Source organism: Saimiri boliviensis, chromosome 6, assembly GCF_048565385.1.
Source record: "Saimiri boliviensis isolate mSaiBol1 chromosome 6, mSaiBol1.pri, whole genome shotgun sequence".
NCBI classification, from domain to species: domain Eukaryota; kingdom Metazoa; phylum Chordata; class Mammalia; order Primates; family Cebidae; genus Saimiri; species Saimiri boliviensis.
The window spans coordinates 86,467,316-86,488,781 of record NC_133454.1 but is presented as its reverse complement, the minus strand read 5'-3'; the positions used below and the strand labels follow the sequence as shown (position 1 = coordinate 86,488,781).

Sequence of the window (21,466 nt, the reverse complement as noted above, 5' to 3'; positions counted from 1 at the left end):
TTGACCTGCTTTCTCATTGTTGCCCCTACCAGACTTAAAGCTCCTTGAAAATGAGAACTGCATAGGTCTCATCTGTCAGTGCCTGACATATAATAAGTATTCAGTTAGTGGGTAGATAGATACATGTGGGTTTAGGCTACACATTTTCATAATGCAGTTATCCAAAGAGCTTAAATCTCAAGAAATTTTATCTTTCACAAATGCAAGTGTAAAAAAAAAAAAAAGACATTTCTTCATTTTTTGAGGAAGTTTCAGCAGTTTTACAAACACATACAATGCTTACACACAAAGTCAACCTTGTGATAACGCACTTTCAAGGAGCCAAATTTGCCAAAGATGCATAAAACAAATCAGAACTCTCTAACAGTCTTTATATATAATTTGTACCTCCAGTATTTGAAATGATGTGAAGGTGAAAAGCATTACTTAGCAAATTGGCCCTATGTGTGAAGGGACAGAAGTTGTACATGATTGAATAATTTGGTAGGAGAGATTTCTTGTATTTTTTGCTTGTATTTTCACTTTTATGATCTTCAAAGTACTCACTGCACTTGCATTTGGAGAATGGTTGTAGTATAGAAATACTGTGAGTATGCGCTGTCCATTTGAAAGTCTGGTTCTTGCTCAGCTGTTGCAATTAAGTGCTCTTCCCCTTTTGCAGCATCAGCAATAATTATCTTTTACACTTTTGTCTTTCACCATTAAGTAGCCCTGTACACTTACCACAGCCATTTTGTGAGGAAATGGTTTTGCTGACCTCTTCCATTGTGCTGTGAGAAATACAGTAAGAAGGAATGATATTTGGCTTCTCCGTGACCACATCTGGCCTTTGGGATTTCTACATTCTGACTTTTAATCTTTTGGGATTGTGATTTTCGACTTTAGGGATTTTGACTCTTCAGGATTGTATCTTTTGAGATTATGATCAGTACCAGGTGCATGGATGTTTGGCTAGCCAGGTGGGTAGGTAGATGAATGGATGAACAGATGAACAAAACAGCTGAGAAACCTCTACCTGTAAGATGTGCCAGTGAGGACTTGGGATGGCTGGGAGTGATCTGAGCACTGTCCTGGGACTCCTGCATGGGAAATTGGCCTACTCAGAAGTGGCCCACACATTTTGGGTAATTTGCACTCTTTGGAGAGCTAAGTCTTTGGCCTTCCAGACGCTAATCACCATGGACAAAGTGTAGCCGGACAGCCCCCTCAGCAGGAGTAATTTATAGACACGTTTTCAGTCTTGCACAGGGCTTTGGAGTCATGTCAGATGAAGTTTGAGTCCTGCTTCTGTCACTAGTTGCATGATCCAAGGCAAGTTGGCTAACCTCTCTGACCATCACTTTCTTTACTTTTTTTTTTTTTGAGAGAGAGGAGAGAGAGAAAGAGAGAGAGAGAGAGAGAGAGAGAGAGAGAGAGAGAGAGAGAGAGAGAAAATGAGTCTGGCTCTGTCACCCAGGCTGGAGTGCGGTAGTGTGAACTCAGCTCACTACGACCTCCACCTCCCAGGTTCAAGCAATTCTCCTGCCTCAGCTTCCTGAATAGCTATGACTACAGATGCCCGCCACCATACCTGGCTAATTTGTTTTGTATTTTTAGTAGAAACAGGGTTTCGCCATGTTGGCCAGGCTGGTCTTGAACACCTGAGCTAAGGTGATCCATCCCCCCTTGGCCTCCCAGAGTGCTGAGATTATAGTTGTGAGCCATTGCGCCCAGCCACTTTCATTACCTTTCATGAAAGAAAAACATCTCTAGCTCTGCGTGTTTGTGTGATGATAAGAAGAGGTAGTAAAGTGCTTAGCTCAGAGTTTTGCATTTAGTAAGTGCTCAGTCAGTGATGGCTGCTGCTGCCAGATTCCTGTCCTCTATTAGAGTCCATTTATTATAGGCAATCCAGTCATCATGTGTGTGCCCTCAGCCTCCCTGGGCTCGGTCCTGACCTTGCAGAGGTCAGGGATTGTAGATGGTCTGTGACAGATTCCTAGCACACAGTAGGACCTAGCATATGGTAACAATAACCAAGCCCTGACCATTAAAAAAAGTGGATCTCCCAGACCATGACTGTTGGTTTCCCTGGAGAGACGGAAAATGAGTGAGTGTGGCTTTTGCTAGAGCTTCCGGGTGGCTCAGGTTGAGCTGTGACAGGTGGCATGGCTTACCAAGGTAGAAGAAAGAGAGGATTCTCCAAGCAGGAATGAACAAAGTGGGGAGGCCTGGCAGGCCTGGAATAGCTTTTCCCTCTTCTTAGTCTGGTTTGTCAAACCCTACAACTTTAAAGGAGACTTGGCCAATAGCCACTCTTCTGAGGCAGGAGAAAACCTCAGCCTAGCATTCTGCCTGTTTCATTTATTCTGCAGCCTGGCCCTTCTCTGTGGGAGGGAGGCCTGAAGGATTGTGGAGGGTGTCATCAAAGCTGTCAGGCCCTCGGTTGTTAATTTAGGCAGAGCACAGCATGAAAAGTAGCAGGCTATTCTCCCTCCATCCCAAGGGGGCTGCCCTATTTAACTCTGGGGAAAAGAAGAAACTGACTCCCTTCTCCATTTCTCCCTATCTCCTTCCTCAAATGCCAGGAACTCATTCAAGAGAGAGAGTCTGCCTTTGGGTGCTCCACATTCTTTGGACGTCCTTCTCTTCAGTCTTTTGTACAAGTCTGTTGATTATGCCCAGGGTGGGTTCTGGCTTTTGAGCTCACCCTATTCGTGAGACTGCAGATCAGTGCTCAGGACCCAGGATCTGTTAACACAGGCTGAACTGGTTTCTCGAGGCAGGACTTCTCCCTCTGGCCTGGCTCGGATGCAACTCTCCAAGACTATCAGTGGCCTGGGTTCTTGTTCTTGGGCTCCTAGTTTGATCATTTAGGTAAAGTGAGTGGGGAAGGGATCCTTCCAGTGGGATTACAGCAGAAAGGCTGTTAGTCATCAGGTCTAAGGTTCAATCAAACCTCTACAAGCTGTCATTCTTCTTCCTGTCTCAGTCTTTGAATGACACTGAATGTGTGTGTGTGTGTGTGTGTGTGTGTGTGGTGGTGGTGGGGTGGGGGTGGGGGGTTGTGTGCATTTAGCATTAAGATAGAGGAAAATGTTATTCCTTATTGCCTGATGAGATAAAGGATTTGGAAGCAGAACAAAATAATAATCAGTACACAATTGCTTGGTAAGATCTGCTAACTTTCAAGTTCTTGGGAAGAAAAGAAATAAGAAGTATCACAAGTCTGAGGTATGTGCTGATCCCACTTGCAAGGAAAAATAAGAATTTGCTCTAAACAGACACATAGCATTCTGTGATATGCTAGAAATGCTGGGACCCAACCCCAATCAATGAGATAAGAGTAGCCCCTTCTAAGTCATGTTTGGTTGCTAGAAATAGGACAATCCAATTTAGGGTGGCATAATCAAATTGGGCTTTAATTTTTTCCCATAGCAGGAATCCAAAGTAGTCAGTACAGATTGGTACAGTAGCACTGTGATGCCATCAGGGACATGGGCTCTTTATCATTTTCTACCCAACGTTTAGCATATCACTTGCATCCTTATTTTTATCACTTTGCAATCCAGCAAAGTCGAAGTTCCAGGCAGGAGGAAGAGAAGGGTTAGCTAAGCTTGACTTCTTGTAAAGACTTTCCTGGAGGACCACACCTAGCAATTTATGCTTATATTTTATTGGCCAAAGCTGTATTATATGATCATCCTCAGCCACAAGGGAGGTTGGAACATATAAGTGTTTTGCGGGGTACATTGCCACTTTGAAAAAACTTTGGTAAAGGAGGAGGGAATACCTATTAGGTAGTGAAGACATTTGTATTTGAGCGCATACTGTGTGCCAGACACTGTGCTATGCTGTTTGTTTGCATTGTCTTAATCCTCACAACAACCGAAGGAGACACTGTTATCCCATTTTACAGATGAGGAATTTGAGACTAGAGAGGTTACTTGCCCAAGGTCACACAGCTTATAGGTGGTGGAACCAGGGCTTGACTCCAGGTCAAACTGGTTCTAAAACCTGTGCCCACTGTCATTTTCAAAAAGTGACACATATGGTCAGAATAGTCACTGAGTGCCAGGAATTTCCTGTGTTTTTGAACAGTGACTGATTTCAGGTGTTCACGATCATAGCAGTGACCTGGATGGGAACAGCAGCCTATTTGGGGCTTGCGTTGTCTCAGCTAAACATCTATGCTCTGCATGGGCAAGCTGCCTGAATAAGACAGTCAGTGACAGCTGAGGGATGCTTCATTCTTTCCCATCATTGTGCCAAATCAAGCATTGCAGATCTCTTTTGTGACAAGTCTCCTGATTTGAGAGGTCATATGTTAAATTGTTGGGAATGCAAGGAGACAGGGAGAATACCAAAAACCCCTTTTGACCTTAAATTCCATAACTTAGTAAGTTAAACATTTAGGTCAGGTAAGGTGGGGGAGTAGGGAATATTACCTTCACCGCTCTTACCTGCAGCCAGAGCCTGAACATTTTGGGCACACGGGCACATCTTATGTGAGTCCCAGAAGCCGTGGGAATTAGGAGCTGTTCATAACTCCAAAGTCTTCAGGGCTAGAAAACTGCCTGGTAGCAAGCTGACCACCATTCACTTAGCTGCCCTCTAAAGCTTTGTTTTGCAATAAATGCTGATATTAGTCTAAATAAAATGATTTATCATCCTCTGTCAAATTTATTTCCAGGAAGTACTGGCATATATGGGAGTGTGTATACTCATGTACATATATTGTAAGGACTAAGAATTATGGTTATAAAATTATCTCCAAGGTTAGAGAAGACTAATAGACTCCATGATTTAGGAGGTCAGGTGTTTATGAGAACAGTATTAAATGTGGTTACCGTAATTAAATTGGGCTTCAGAGTTGTCTGGCTTTGAAGGCAAAGGCTATTTTCTCTATAGTCATATAGGTTATTTTCTCTATAGTCACTCTTATACTCCCAGGTGCCTGTCCCAGTGGGGGCTGTATAGGTGCTTGGTAAATACATGGTGATTGGCTAGTGAAGGAAGAAAAATCCACATTACAGTTCGTTGAGCTGAGACATTGCGCTCACAATCTTTGGGTCCCGGAGTTGAAGAATCTTTCATTTCCTTTCAATTCTAATTTCATACATATAGATGGCATATTTGTTTCACTATCTGGCTTTTATGTCAAGGTACTATTTATCTTTGGGGTATGAATAACAAGGAGATACAATTACCTGGGTATCACAATTGGAGTAACCACTTAGAAATATCAGAGCAAGTGAAACCAAAGCAGCATGCCAGATTATAAAGCTTCAGTGACTTGGCCAGAGTGTGATCCAGAGGGCAGCCAGAGCCTTAATCATCTCTGAAGCAGTCTTAGCACATCCTCTGTGGGTGGTTTCCTGGAAGTGAGAGAAAATAAAGAAGATAGGCTTGGTGTAGTGGTTCATGCCTGTAATCCTAGCACTTTGGGAGGCTAAGGTGGGAAGATTTTGCTTGAGCCCAGGATTTCGAGACCAGTCTGCGCAACAAGAAAGACCTTGTTTTTTTAAAAAAAAAAAAAAAAAAAAATTAAAAATTAGCCAGACATGGTGGTGGGTACCTGTGGTACCCAATTACACAGGATCACTTGATCCCAGGAGGTTGAGGCTGTAGTGAACTGTGTTCACACCACTGCTTTCCAGCCTTGGTGACAGAGTGAGACCCTGTATCAAAAAAAAAAAAAGAAGAAGAAAAGAAAAAAAAGAAGATAATGGCCAACTTAGGCAACTTCAGGACTGTTGGTTCAGGTTACACTGATCTAGCTATGGAGGATTAAAGGGAGAAAGGAAAGACAAAGCTAAAACGCATTGTGTGGAAAAAAAGAAAATAAAAAAAATCCTGTCATATGTAGATTGTGGAACAGTTGCCCCTTTATGAGCTTACAGTAAGAATTACTTTTTCTCTTTTGAGGCAGAGTCTCCCACTGTCGCCCAGGCTGGAAAGCAGTAGTGCAATCTTGGCTCACTGCAACCTCCGCCTCCTGGGTTCAAGTGATTCTCCTGCCTCAGCCTCCTCAGTAGCTGGGACTATGGGTGCACACCACCACACAAAGCTAATTTTTGTATTTTTAGTAGAGATAAAGTTTCACCATGTTGGTCGGGCTGGCCTCGAACCCTGACCTCAGGTGATTCACCTGCCTCAGCATGCCACCATGCCCAGATGGATTACTTTTCTTTAAGTATAGGCTCCTGACTATTTCCCATGTTTTCCTACTACTGAAATTTATAAAGCACTGAATGTTGGCTATGGATAGACCCTCACTCATCACTATCTCAATATGTCATTGTAAAATGATTCAATAAGCAAGACTCTTTCCAGTATAAGTGACAGAACCAAATTCAAACTAACAGTGGAAAAGGGAATTTAGGCTTGGTAAGGTGACTCACGCCAGTAATTCTAAGACTTCGGGGGGCTGAGGCAGGCAAATCACTTGAACCCAGGAGTTTGAGAGCAACCTGGGCAGCAGAGCCAGTCCCAGCCTTTACAAAGAAAAAAAAAAATTTTTTTTTAATTAGCAGATTATGGTGGCATGTACCTGTAGTCCCAGCTACTCAGGAGGCTGAGGTGGAAGGGTTGCTGGAGCCCAGCAGATGAAGGCTGCAGTGAGCCATGATCATGCCACTGCATGCCAGCCTGGGTAACAGAGCAAGATGATGTTTCAAAAAAAAAAAAAAAAAAAAAGGAATTTATTCATTCATAACCAAAAAGTCCGAAGAGATATCTGGTTTACATATCGCTAGATGTAGGAGCCTAAGCCAAGTTTTAGTCTTTTCTGTTTCTTCATCTGCTTTCCTTTGTTAACTTCATTCTCAAGTAGTGCCTTCCCACGTAGTTGGAGCAGTTCCAACCCAAGTCCCAGGGCTAACTCTGATTGACCTGGAGTAGTCAACTCCTGAACCAGTCACTGAGACTGTGGAGCTTCAGCTGGACAGGGAGTCAGCAGCACCAAACCACCTGGACTGAGGGCAGGAGAAAGTGATCCCCCAATGAAAATCGAAATGCTCTTATCAGAAAGGTAATGAGTACAGTGTGGGAGCTGGAGAGGAAAGATGTTCTCTGTTGGGTAAAAGGAGTTCCAAGTATGCAATTTTTTTCCCCACAAAGCTTGGGGTTTCCATGGAAAAGACATTGGTACATGAACAGTGAGAAGAGTGATTGCTTTTCTCAGTTCTCCCTGTGTGTTAGTCCTCACACTGCTGTAAAGAACTGCCCAAGAGTTGGTAATTTATAAAGGAAAGAAAAATTGACTTACAGCCCCACATGGCTAGGGAGGCCTCAAGAAACTTGCAATCTTGGTGGAAGGGAAAGCAAGCATGTCCTTCTTCACATGATGGCAGGAAGGAGAAGTGCCAAGCAAAAGAGAGAAAAGCCCTTCTAAAACCATCAGATCTTGTGAGAATGCACTCACTGTCAGGAGAGCAGCATGAGGGCAACCTCTCCCATGCTTCAGTTTCCTCCCAGCAGGTTTGTCCCACGACACATAGGGATTATGGGAACTACAGTTCAAGATGAAATTTGGGTGGGGACACAGCCAAACCATATCACCCTACCTAAGTTAAAGACAACAGACCCATACACAGTGAAAAGTAAACCCCATGTGGAGGGTTGTATTTTCACATTATATTGACATTCTAACTAGCTCTTAGGGTGGATTGTTCTGCCTTGAACCTGTGTTGATTATTGGTAGTTGAGATTCTGAAGATGTTATGGCCACCAAGATGTAAATGCAGTAGCTTTTCTATTAAGTACTCTCATATTGAGATGAAAATGCCTCTGGCTTGGCCATTTTGAGTGATGGATCTTAAGGCCAGGACCTTTTTACCAAGGAGTATGGCTAAACCAGCTGCCCCATCTAAGTAAAGGTCTTTGGTAATTTTTCTAGTCCATCTGAGCTGAGCTGGAGCAAGTTCTCTTGCCTCCCTAATCTAAATTCTGCAAAGCTTGTGGAGCCACTGTTGTATCCCTGGTGCCAGGTGATCAGTATGCAGGCAACTAGAACCCTGCCCTGAGGAGGCAGAGAGAAGGGCAACTTACAGAGGGAGGTGGACCATGAAAGAGGAGCCCTCTACCATGTCCCAAAGCTCCACCTGTAGCCTCAGTTCACACCCTGACCTATCACCCCACCCTGTTCTCCTTTATAGCTTCCAGGTTTGTGTGGACACACGTGGAGACAATAGAGCAAAACCTAACGCACATGGGCTCTGGAGTCTACCTGGGTTTAAACCCAGTCTCCACTCTGTTCCAGCTGTTTGATCTTGGGCAAATAATTGAGCTTCTCTGTGCCTCAGTTTCCTTATTGCTAAAGTCTGACTAATAATACTTCACAGAACTGTTCCTTGATAAGATAGGAACAGGTTGCTGTTCACGTAAGGAGGCTGCTGTGCCTGTTCTCTATTCGCCATCTTTGAAGAGTGTTAATTATACTATCATTTGTACTTTGGGCTGTTCTAAACCCTAGTGGGAGGGATCCTAAGCTCAGGAGCCTTCCATCTAAGCCAAGCGTCCCCAAACTATGGCCCGAGGGCCACATGTGGCCCCCTGAGGCCATTTATCTGCTCCCCCCCCCCCGGCCGCACTTCAGGAAGGGGCACCTCTTTCATTGGTCAGTGAGAGGAGCACAGTATGTGGCGGCCCTCCAACGGTCTGAGGGACAGTGAACTGGCCCCCTGTGTAAAAAGTTTGGGGATGCCTGATCTAAGCCCTAGACAGACAAATTGCAGAAGGAAAAGGCAAGATCAGTAGCACAGAGTAGAATGGGAGCACAGGCGTGGTCTTCATGAGAATGTTACATGTATAATTTATTCATTCTCTCTTGCAGTAGTAGTTATGGAGTGCCTATTCTATACCAGTCATTGTATAGAAATTCTGGGCATATGATAATCAGCCAGTCAGGCCTCTGGCCAGAAGGAGCTTATAGTTTAGTTGGGAGCTAGATGAGTAAACACACAATTATGGTCCAGTGTGATTAGTGTGAGAGTGGGATCAGCGTAAGATCCTATTCTAACTTGGAAGTGTACATCAGGGGTGGCTTCCTGGAGGAGGTGATGTTTAAGCCAGATCCCCAAAGGAGCAGAAATTAGGCAGGGTGAATGAGGACATGAGCATGAAAGGTGTTCCTGGCAGAGGGAATATTCTGTGCAAAGGCCTTCAGGTGACTGAGTGTATAGTGTGTTTCATTGTGGAGTCTTGGCTGTGGAGCAAGGTGAATGTGCTGCTGTCATTGCAGGGACATGGAGAAGGCGGAGCGGCAGGCTGTCCCCCAGGCCAACCACACAGAGTCCTGTCATGAGTGTGGCCGGGTGGGACCCGGACATACGAGAGATTGTCTTCATCGTGGCCATGACGACTTTGTCAACTTCGAGAGGCAAGAGCAGGAGGAAGAGCGGTACCGTTCCCAGAGGGACCCACTGGAGGGCAAGCGGGACCGGAGCAAGGCCAGGTCTCCATACTCGCCAGCCGAGGAGGATGCCTTGTTCGTGGATTTACCCGGTGGCCCAAGAGGCCAGCAGGCACAGCCCCAGCGGGCAGAAAAGAATGGCATGCTGCCTGCCTCATATTGCCCAGGAGAGCAGAACGGGACTGGTGGGTACCAGCGGGTCTTTCCTCCCAGGACCAACCCTGAAAAGCACAGCCAAAGGAAGAGCAACCTGGCCCAGGTGGAGCAGTGGGCAAGGGCCCAGAAGGGGGACAGCAGGAGGTAAGTAATAGACCCGGAATTGCCGCTTATAACGAGTGTGATAATGTAGTGGCAATAGCTGTCATTTAGCCAGGACTTGCTTCATAAGGCAGCCTTAAACTCTTTACCTCCATTACCTACATAAATCCCCATAACAACCCTGCAAGAAGGTGATATTCCTAACTTAGAAACTGGGACTTAGAGAAGTGAAGGAACCTGCCTAGGGCACACAGATAAGTGGTAAAGCCAGAGTTCAGTCCTGCGTCTGTGAGCCTCCAAGGCCCTCACACGATTACACCAGAGGCTTTTCTGCTCCTCAGAAAGAATGCCTTGAGACAGTCAGCATGTAATTGATAACCAATCTTCTTCCTTTGTGCTGCTACTTCTCTGCATCCGAGAAATGTTTATAGAAATGAGAGTAAATACAGATTCATTTTTAATTCCAGGCACATACAGAAGTGTGTAGGCACTGTTGACACTGGGCTTTATCATACCCATTCCTTCAAGAAGTTTTTAATTATTTAGAAGGTATGCATCTCTTGCTATTTGCCAAGCACTGTCTGTATTTTATTATAATTTCAGATCAATTAGGACACATCTCTGAATGTGAAGAATTCAGGGTCACTAGCTTCCCTGTTGTCCCCAGAAGCCACTGTGCTTTGTCTTCATTATGAAAGATGTGACAGATTCCCCTCACAATTCTCAGGCTTATAAACAAATCACGGACAAGAGAGGAGAGAGCAAAGCCAGTGTGCATTCAGAGAGCTCCCCAGGGATTGCAGCGGATGTGCCAGCATCCAGACCCAACCGGCCACAGGCCTGATAACATGCTCTAAAAGACCACACTGCATTCTCCCTGTTGGCCAGGCCCAGATTTTCTACCTGTGGACTCTGGAGGTGGTAGTGCTCCTAGGGGAATAGCCTAGTCCTGTTTTCAAGTATGTGGGTGTGTTGTGCATATGTAGGTTGCTGTAACCTCTTTAATCTGGTCCAGCTGGGCAGTTGTGAGAATGGATGGTGGATAAATCACAATGGAGCCTTCCTCAGTCACTGATAGGTATTGCTGTGGAGCAGTCTAGAAGAGAAGGCCTGTTGTGCTGTAGCTAAGATACCTTCCCATTCCTGACTGGGAATGACCAGGTGTCAGTCCTGTTTGTTCACATTTTGTATCTTAAGAAAACAGAGGCCGGGCGCGGTGGCTCAAGCCTGTAATCCCAGCACTTTGGGAGGCCGAGGCGGGTGGATCACGAGGTCGAGAGATCGAGACCATCCTGGTCAACATGGTGAAACCCCGTCTCTACTAAAAATACAAAAAATTAGCTGGGCATGGCGGCGCATGCCTGTAATCCCAGCTACTCAGGAGGCTGAGGCAGGAGAATTGCCTGAACCCAGGAGGTGGAGGTTGCGGTAAGCCGAGATCGAGCCATTGCACTCCAGCCTGGGTAACAAGAGCGAAACTCTGTCTCAAAAAAAAAAAAAAAAAAAAAAAAAAAAGAAAACAGAAATCGACTGTCTGAAGACACAGGGAAGGGAAGCTGCTCTTCTTGGTGCTGGCCGAGGTAGCCCCTGGTAGATGGTTGTAAGATGACCTTACCGCTGAGCGAGGGTGGAAAGTCGGCAGGGGGAGTGTCATGTAGGTCCTCATACTCCAAGTTAAGGCATTTGAATTTCATTCGAAAAAGCAATAGGGGAACCACTGGAAGGTTTTCAGCGGTAAGTGATGTGATCTGATGGATATTTCAAAAGATAACCTAGGAAGGAGGCTATTGTAATAGTCCAGGAGGGTGACAATGGAAATAGGACAAACTAAAGCAATTTGAGGTACATTTTAGAGGTTGAAACGGTGAAGCTTGTCAGTGAATTTGAATGCAGGATGAGGGAAACTACGATGATGTCTAGACTTTTAAAAACTAAATTTTGTGGGTACATAGCAGATGCCTGTATTTATGGGTATATGAGATCTTTTGATACAGGCATGCAATACATAATCACATCAGGGTAAATGGGTGTTCATCACCTTGGGCATTTATGATTTCTTTGTGTTACAAGCATTTCAATATTACCATTTTAGTTATTATTTTAAAATTAAATAAAGATAGAATCTCTCTATGTGGACCAGGCTGGATTCGAACTCCTGGCCTCAAGCAGTCCTCCCATCTCGGCCTTCCAAAATGCTGAGATTATAGGTGTGACGCACTGCCCCTGACCCCTTTTAGTTATTCTTAAATGTATCATAAATTTTTGTTGACTATAATCATCCTGTCATGCTATCAAATACTAGCTCCTATTGATTTATCTCACTATATTTTCGTACTCATTAAGCATCCCTACTCCCTCCTGCCCACTACGCTTCCCAGACTCTGGTAACCATCATTCTACTCTCTGTCTCCACAAGTTCAATTATTTTAATTTTTAGCTCCCACAAAGAAGTGAGAGCATGCCAAATTTGTCTTTCCGTGCCTGGCTTATTTCACTTAACGTAATGTCCTCCAGTTCCATCTGAATCGCATTCTTTTCATGGCTGAAAACTACTCCCTTGAGTGTTAAGTACCACATTTTTTTTATCCATTCATCCGTTGATGGACACTTAGGTGGCTTCCAAATCTTGGCTGTTGTGACTAGAGATACAATAAATAGATCTATAGAATTTTGACTTGAGCAACTGGATGGTTACTGAGATGGGGAAGGCTAAGGAAGGAACAAGTTGGGGGAAATCAGGATTTCCATTTTGGACATGTAAGTAGGGGGTTGGAGTTAGCATTCAGATTTGGTTAATAAGTAGACACTGTGCTGTGCAGCAGATACAAGCATAGCTAAAAGACATGAGCGTGGTGGGGAATGTGGTACTTTGGAGTGTCCGGGTAGAGAATACCAGGAGGTTATAGGGAATATGGATACAGGCTGTACAGGGAGTCATTGCCTTAGAGAGGGTAACTAATGCCCAGGCAGTAGTTGAGATTATCCAGGGTGGAATGCTTAGAGCCATGCTTCTTAATGCTGTCTGCATGATTTCATCATTTCAGACCCAACACCAGAGATTTTGATTTAGTTGGTCTTGTGTGAGGTCAAGGCATCAGTATGTTTTTAAAGCTCCTTAGGGTGGCCAGGTGTGGCAATTGATGCCTATAATCCTAGCACTTTGGGAGGCTGAGGTGGTAAGATCGCTTGAGTGCAGAAGTTTGAAACCAACCTGGGCAACATAGCAAGACACCATCTCTACCAAAAAAAAATTGTTTTATTTACCTGGATGTAGTGACATGCACCTGTGGTCCCAGCTACTTGCGGGGCTGAGGCAGGATGATCACTTGAGCCCACAAGTTCAAGGCTTCGATGAGTTACGATTGTACCACTGCACTCCAGCCTGGGTGACAGAGCAAGAACCTATCAAATAAATCAATAAATCATATACATACATACAACTCCCTAGGTGATTCTAGTGCATGCCCACAGTCGAGAACCTGTTGCTAGGCTATGTATTGGAAACACCTGGAGAGTTTTAACATTTGCTGAGGCCTTAGTCCCATGCCCAGAAATCTGACTCCATTGGTCTGGGTTGCAGCCTGGACATACGGTTTTTAGGAAGCACATTTTTCCCCGTCTTTCCTCCCCAGTGATCTAATGTGCAGCCAAGACTAAGAATCCTCAACTGAGAGGACACAGTTGCAGAGCGCTACAACAGAACACTGAGGACCCCCAGCCTAAGGGTCAGGCAAAAGCTAAGTCTCCTGAAGGAGATGAGGAAAAGATGGGGGAGGAAAACTAGAGGTTCTGTGGGGGAGTTTCAGTTGGAAGGAGTCCAGTCAGCAGTGCGCGGTGCTGCAGATAAGCACTTCTACCTGGGTGTGGTGCCTTTCTTTCCTTGTCTTCCTCTCCCAAAAGCAGATACTTGAGATGTGGTACTTTTCAAGGAGGCTGGGCATCTGTGAAGCAAAGTCCAGAACCTCGCAGATCTTTTGCTCAGTAGCAGAAACCCTTTTTTCACTGAGCTGTTTGATGGGCTTAGATGGGCAAACCTGAATTGCCATCCTTAATAAAGCTACAGTGTCAAAGTTAGCTCAGGAGGCAGAGTAAAAGGAGGGGTTGAAATCAGTAAGATGGCGTGGCCAGTGAGAAACCCTTTGTGACAAAGACAGAAAAAACTTTTAAAAGCTGGGTGACTGGCCGGGCGCGGTGGCTCAAGCCTGTAATCCCAGCACTTTGGGAGGCCGAGGCGGGTGGATCACGAGGTCGAGAGATCGAGACCATCCTGGTCAACATGGTGAAACCCCGTCTCTACTAAAAATACAAAAAATTAGCTGGGCATGGTGGCGCGTGCCTGTAATCCCAGTTACTCAGGAGGCTGAGGCAGGAGAATTGCTTGAACCCAGAAGGCGGAGGTTGCGGTGAGCCGAGATCGCGCCATTGCACTCCAGCCTGGGTAACAAGAGCGAAACTCCGTCTCAAAAAAAAAAAAAAAAAAAAAAAAAAAGCTGGGTGACTGTTATGCAGTGGTAAGTTGTCAGTTATGAAATGTCTCTATATAACTATTCCAGCAGCCTGTAAACCAGGTTATTCTGCTACACACAATGGCCTGAATTTGGGAGTTGGGGGTGGGGTGTGCATCAGAGACCTAAAGGATGAGAAGTTAACAGGGAGATGAGAGGTGGGTGGAGAGGGCATTTGACTTCCCCTGGGATACAAGATGGGGATTTGAGCCATTCTTATCTAAAGGACAGAGAGACATTAGGTCTGTAGAGGAGAACAGCTCATTGGCTTTGGAGGTCACTGAACACAGAGTGAGAAGAATTTCATTATAGTAGGAGAAGCAGATCTCCATGGGCTAGAAAGTGAATAGAAGTGAAGAATTAAAGGCAAAAGATAGAACAGATAATGCTGTCAATCTTTAAGTGTACAAAGTGTCTGCTCAGTCTCTAATCATTCTCTTGTATTTAAAAAGGTCTGCCTCTTACAGTCCCGGATTTTTTTTCTTAAAGATATATTTGTAATCTCTTACAGTAAGTCATAAATAAATCTGGCTGCTGAATGAAGGAACCTCCTCCATTTTCCATTTGAAATATACAAGCTAGATTTCTCTGCTTTGCATATCATCAAGACTGCTAATCTCATTAGACTGAGCACATTAAGACATTGGGAGGAGTGCTATTTGAACTGCAATATATGATCCTGTATTTTTGGCTTTAGACCAACAGGGAATTATTTCTAATTGAACATACGTATTTCACATCATTAAGCGTTTTTAGAATATGGTTTGTGGGAGACAGACTGACATACTCTTAGAATTTTTCTAAAAGCTTATTTTGAAATTTTCTGCTTTCATTTTCCCACCCCAACCTCCCAGCATTTAAAGCAATGCATACTTACAAAATAGAAAGGTTCGGGTGGGGGACAGAGGTAGGTTCAGGAGACTCAAACACTGCAATAACGAACAGAGTAGAAAATGGAAATCCTGTGTGACTGATCTTGAAGTTAGAGTAAGGAACATCTGCTGCATAACATATAAGAATTGGTTGTAAAAAATGATACTGCATTTGCACGTGACCATTTCTGTAGTGGCTGTATCAGAATATCCTGCTTACTGCCTGTTTAGTGAAGGGAGGGTCTGTGGCCACAGAGCATGGTGTGAGGAGACCTTAAGCCCAGTTTTTGGGTAATATGGGGGGTTGGGGCCAGCAAATGGATCTGCTATTAGGGGCAAAGCTGCTCTGGAAGCTCCCACTTGCTCCCATAGGGTCTATACCTTAACCACAGTACCACCTCCTGTGTCCCTCGTCCACAGCCAGTTTCCTTGGTTTGGTCCCTGGAGCCAGGGCTCGCCATTGTACTGGTACCTTAGGGTCACTCCGAAGTGGCAAACAATGTGTAAATGGAGGGTACACATTAGAGGGTGATCAGGGATTTGGGGTGCTGCTAGGAGGATAGTGGGGAGGTGAGGGTGGACTCTGACCTTCCAGGCACTGTAGGCAGGCAGGGGAGTGAGCAGCAGAGCCAGCCTGGAAGGGTGTATGGGTGGGAGCACAGCTCTGAAATGCTCTGCATAGTTTGCATTTTGCTTCTGGCAGAATGAACAATGGTTAGTAAAGTCCTGAACTCCCCAGGGGAAGCCTCCAGCCTGATTCCCCCCACCGCTACCACCTCTGTTTTGAGGTTTCAGGCACTGCCCTGTCTCAGAGGCACATTCGTGTCTAACTTTGGGAAATCCATAGCAAACCCCGCCACCTAGTGGCAGGCAGACTAACTTGGCAGGCGTGACAAGGAGGTTGAAGAGATCTTAAAATTAACTCCTGCCATGGCAAAGATAGCTTTATTTGAATGACAACTATTTCAAATTCTCACAACAATTTACTAAGTGGTTCTTACTATCCCTATTTTATAATAAGGAAAGTGAGACTTAAAGGACTTGGCTGATACTTGCCAGAGGTTATGTAGCTTATCTGTGATCAAATGAGTTGAGTTTTAAAACAATTAGAACAGTTTCTCAAACTTTGCAGAACACTAGAAGCTCCTGGGGGGCTTGTTAAGACACTGATGACTGGGGCCCCATCCCCAGTTTCTGATTAGGTAGGTCTGAGGTTCTTACTATCCCCATTTTATAATAAGGAAAATAAGACTTAGAGGACTTGGCTGATACTTGCCTGAGGTCAAGTAGCAAAAGTGTGATTAAGTGAGTTGAGTTTTAAAACAATTAGAACAGTTTCTCAAACTTTACAGAGCGCTAGAATCTCTTGGAGGGCTTGTTAAGACACTGATGGCTGGGCCCCATTCCCAGAGTTTCTGATTAGGTAGGTCTGAGATGGGGCTGATAACCAGCATTTTAAAAATTTACCTTATTTTACATTGATAAATAATAATTGTATGTATGGGGCACATTTTTTTGTATATGTAAACACTGTGAGATGATTACATCAAACCAACTGACATATTCATCACCTTACCTGCTTATCCTTTTTGGTGGTTAGAACATTTTTTTTTTTTTATTGCATTTTAGGTTTTGGGGTACATGTGATGAACATGCAAGATTGTTGCATAGGTACACACATGGCAGTGTGGTTTTCTGCCTTCCGTCCCCTCACCTGTATCTGTCATTTCTCCCCATGCTATCTCTTCCCACCTCCCCACCCCCCGCCCCTCCCCCATTTCCCCCCAACAGACCCCAGTGTGTAGTGCTCCCCTCCCTGTGTCCATGTGTTCTCATTGTTCAACACCCGCCTATGAGCGAGAATATACGGTGTTTGATTTTCTGCTCTTGTGTCAGTTTGCTGAGAATGATGGTTTCCAGGTTCATCCATGTCCCTATAAAGGACGTGAACTCATCGTTTTTGATGGCTGCATAATATTCCATGGTGTATATGTACCACATTTTCCCTATCCAGTCTATCATCGTTGGGCATTTGGGTTGGTTCCAGGTCTTTGCTATTGTAAACAGTGCTGCAATGAACATTCGTGTGCACGTGTCCTTGTAGTAGAATGATTTATAATCCTTTGGATATATACCCAGTAATGGGATTGCTGGGTCAAATGGGATTTCTATTTTTAGGTCCTTGAGGAATCGCCACACTGTCTTCCACAATGGTTGAACTAATTTACATTCCCACCATATACATTTAACATCTACTTTTAGTAATTTTGAAATATAAAATCTCCTTTATTATTAGCCACTTCACCTCCTAACTGAAACTTTGTACCCTTTGACCAACAGCTCTTCTTCCTTCTCTCCTCCTCTCCTTCCCAAACCTCTGGTAACCACTTCTCTACTGTTTCTATGACTTTGACTTTTACAGATCCCACGTATAAGTGAGGTCATACACCGTGTTTGTCTTTCTGTGCCTGGGTTAGTTCACTAACCTGTATTGTTGACAAGTTCCCAAGTGATGCTGATGCCGCTGGCACACAGGTTACACTTTGAGTGGTGTTGGCTTGGAACAATGTCAGCAGCAAATAATGTCTGTTAGATCAAATGGATGGGTAAAGGCAGGGTCGGAATTGAACTCAGCTCTGTTCATCTCTAAAACTTGTTCTCTTTTTACAACATCATGCTGCCTCTCAGGCTTAGTAAAACTCCATACTTTGTCCCCTGCTGAATTTTGTTTCCTTCTTAGAAAATAAGATGGAGGTTAGGAGTGGTGACTCATACCTGTAATCCTAGCACTTTGGGAGGCTGCTGAGGGCGGATCACTTGAGGCCAGGAGTTCAAGACCACCCTGGACAACATGGTGTTTAATAGACAGCCTGGCCATCTCTATTTAAAATACAAAAATTAGCCAGGCATGGTGGCGCACACCTGTAGTTCCAGCTACTTGGGAGGCTGAGACAGGAGAATTACTTGAACCTGGGAGGTAGAGGTTGTAACAAGCCAAGATTGCAGCACTGCACTCCAGCCTGGGCAAAAGTGGGAGACTCCAGAAGAAAATAAGAGGATGGTGGGGCACAGTGGCTCACGCCTGTAATCCCAGCACTTTGGGAGGCTAAGATGGGCAGATGATGAGGTCAGGAGATCAAGACCATCCTGGCTAATACAGTGAAACTCCATCTCTATTAAAGATAAAAAAAAAATTAGCCGGCCATGGTGGTGCACACCTGTAGTCCCAGCTACTCAGGAGGCTGAGGCAGGAGAATCCCTTGAACCCAGGAGGCGGAAATTGCAGCGAGCTGAGACTGCGCCACTGCACTAGTTGACAGAGTGAGACTCTGTTTCAAAAAAAAGAAAGAAAGAAAGAAAAAGAAGATGGGTACTTGGTGGTTGTTTTTGAAATTACATCCAGCTTTGTGTGCTGGAGTGTTTATTGAAGGGCTGATTATGTGTCAGGACTTTCTTAGACTGTGGACAATATCATAGTGTGAAACACAGTTCCTGTCTTTCAAGAATTTTCACCTTGGCCTGGGAAGAGATGTCTTGCAAGTTTGAAAAGATCACCTCAATACAGGACCTTGGAAAAGTTACAGGCAGTGTGATAACTAGGTCAAGCAGAGCTGGATCATTGAGGGCTGTGGCACTGCAGAAGGTTCATGTGGGGAAGGCATGGGCTGGCATCCTCGAGAATGAGTAAGATTTCAGTAAATGGAGCAAGGGGAGACCATCCAGGTAGGAGAAGGGAAGAACAGTGTTATAAGAATAAAGGGGGCAGGAAGGACACACATGTTAGTGAAGGAACTTCTGTGTGTCAGACATAGAGGGTGCATTTCCTAACCTGTCTCACTGATTCCTCAAACAGCCTTATGAGGCAGGTAATACTGTCCTCACGTTATAAACAAGGAAATGGAAGTTCAGAGCAGTCAGGTAAGCTGCCTACGGTCACAAAGCCAGCAAACGTAAAGCTCCGATTCAAATGCAGGTTAGGCTCCTACCTTTCCTTTTTCCACTGCAAGATGTTGCTCAGGTGTGGAGGAGGCTGGGCCAGGACTAGGGTGAGGCTGACCGTCAGGCACCAGCAGGTGTAGGGGTGCCCCTGAGATGGAGTGCCTCCTTCAGTTTTGGGGCCTAGGCGTGGCCCTGGTAGGAAGAGCAGTGAGAAAAGCAGGTTGAGGTTAGCTGCTAGCAAGCTGTGAGTACCAGGATGAGGAGTTTAGACTATTTCACAAGTGATAAGGAACTATGAAGTTTTTAGAGCAAGGAACTGATTTGATCAGAGCACTTACTGCGGACAAAGTGGAAACTCATTAGGAGCATCTCAAAGTTGCCTGGAGGGAGATAATTAATCAGAATCTGGACTAGAAGAGTCCAGAAAAAAGAAAGAACTGATGCCAGCCACTTCCTTTATGAACCTCCAGAATCTGGTGCTAGGATACCAGGCAGAAGGACAGTCTTGGTAGCCTGGAGAATTATGAGGCCTTTCCTATAAATATGCACAGCCGTTGAAAGAGCTGACTGCTGGCAGCGGAGAGAGAAGGAAGAGCCAGGCTTAATTACGTTGCACTCCAAGTGATGGGCATGGGGTAGCCAAGTTGTCCTGGCAGAGGAAGTTGACAGAGAAAAATGGTTTTGGAGTCTTCTGCAAAAAGGGGAAGTGACTGAAGTCCTGGATGTTGGCCTTGATCATTCTTTTGGGGTTCTTATAGGACTCTTCCACATGCCCAGCTTTGTGGGTGTACTTAGCTATGTTCCCCAAAGCCTGGCAGACCCCTTGCTTGGTTGCCTGACCCATCCTTCCCCTTTCTCCTCAGCCTTCCCTTGGACCAGACACTTCCTCGCCAGGGTCCTGGCCAATCCCTGTCCTTCCCAGAAAACTACCAGACTCTTCCCAAGAGCACCCGACACCCATCAGGGGGCTCCTCACCGCCTCCCCGAAACCTGCCAAGTGACTACAAGTACGCGCAGGATCGAGCCAGCCACCTGAAGATGTCGAGTGAAGAGCGCCGGGCGCACCGGGATGGCACTGTGTGGCAGCTCTATGAGTGGCAGCAGCGCCAGCAATTCCGGCATGGCAGCCCCACGGCGCCCATCTGCCTCGGCTCCCCAGAGTTCACCGACCAGGGCCGGAGCAGGAGCATGCTGGAGGTGCCCCGCTCCATCTCTGTGCCTCCATCTCCCTCAGACATCCCTCCCCCGGGACCCCCGAGGGTCTTCCCACCCCGGCGGCCACACACACCAGCAGAGAGGGTCACAGTGAAGCCACCGGACCAGAGGAGGAGTGTGGACATCTCACTGGGGGATTCTCCCAGGAAGGCACGGGGCCACGCTGTCAAGGTGAGGCTCGGGAAGCTCTGCCAGGCTGCTGGGTCAGCGTGAGGGCGCCAGGAGCCTTGCCTGGTTTAAACACAAATTTGAGTAATTTGCGATAATAATAGCTAACACTTAGGCAGTACTTTTTAATAATAGATGCCAGGCGCAGTTCCCAAAGGCTTCATTTTAAATTCTCACCCTGCGAGGTAGGTGCTATGCTTATGCCCATTTTAAAGAAGAGAACTCTGAGGCATTGAGAGACAGAGTAACTTCCTCGGGGTCATACAACTACAAGTCAGCTTCCTTGCAGCTGGGAAGGCAGGAAAAGACATCTGTGTTCAGTCCGTTCAATCATTCATAACAACCTAGCTTAAGTTTACACATTCCAAGGGGCATTCACAGTTTAGTGTTCTAACCCAGAGAGTAAGATGCGTGTGCTCATTTCACAGATGAAGAGTTGGGGGCTCAGAGGGGAAGTGGCGTGGGGCGGGCTGCCCTGGGAGTGAGTGGCAGAGGTTTGGACTCCAGTGTGACTTCTTGTCTCCCCACTTGCAGAACTCATCTCACGTGGACCGACGCTCCATGCCCTCCATGGGTTACATGACCCACACGGTCAGCGCTCCCAGTTTACATGGAAAATCGGTAAGGCGAATGACAAGACACAGCCTGCAAAGCTGTATCTCATCAATGTTCTCCTTTCTCTGAGTCTGTACAATGCAGTCCAGAGGGCAGTTATCAACCTCCATCTTTGCGATGAGGAAACTGAGGCTCAGAGAAGTCGAATGACTTGCTTAGGGTCACCTGGCTGTCACTGGGTCCTCCCCAGAGAGGGGGAAGAGCTTGTGGGGGAAGTACAGGGGAATGTTAGGCTTATCTCCTCTTTGGAATTGAATTTTGCTGAAACATTTTCCAGCTACCCACCTTTTTTCCCCCACAGGTGGTGCCTCTCCTTTCTTCCCTAATCTTTGATCAGTTAACTAGTTAACTCTATCTTCAAAGCTCGAGTCTAAGACCAGGCATGGTGGTTCATATCTGTAATCCTAGCACTTTGGGAGGCCAAGGTGGGTGGATCACTTGAGGCATGGAGTTCGAGACCAGCCTGGTCAACATGGCAAAACCCAGTCTCTACTAAAAAT

The 21,466-nt window shown here is 45.6% G+C and overlaps 1 protein-coding gene across 14 annotated transcripts in view; it reads left to right on the top strand.

Moving 5' to 3' along the window:
- Positions 1-21,466, top strand: part of PLEKHA7 (pleckstrin homology domain containing A7) — a 248,434-nt gene that overhangs the window by 187,686 nt on the left and 39,282 nt on the right. For all 14 annotated transcript variants that reach the window (XR_012518111.1, XR_012518110.1, XR_012518108.1 and 11 more), the window contains 3 exons: positions 9,224-9,694; positions 19,832-20,354; positions 20,886-20,972. Coding sequence is in view for 4 of the 14 variants with exons in the window: in XM_039471225.2 (XP_039327159.1) it covers positions 9,224-9,694; positions 19,832-20,354; positions 20,886-20,972 (1,081 nt within the window). In the remaining 10 variants the exon portion in view is untranslated. The remainder of the gene's footprint in view (positions 1-9,223; positions 9,695-19,831; positions 20,355-20,885; positions 20,973-21,466) is intronic.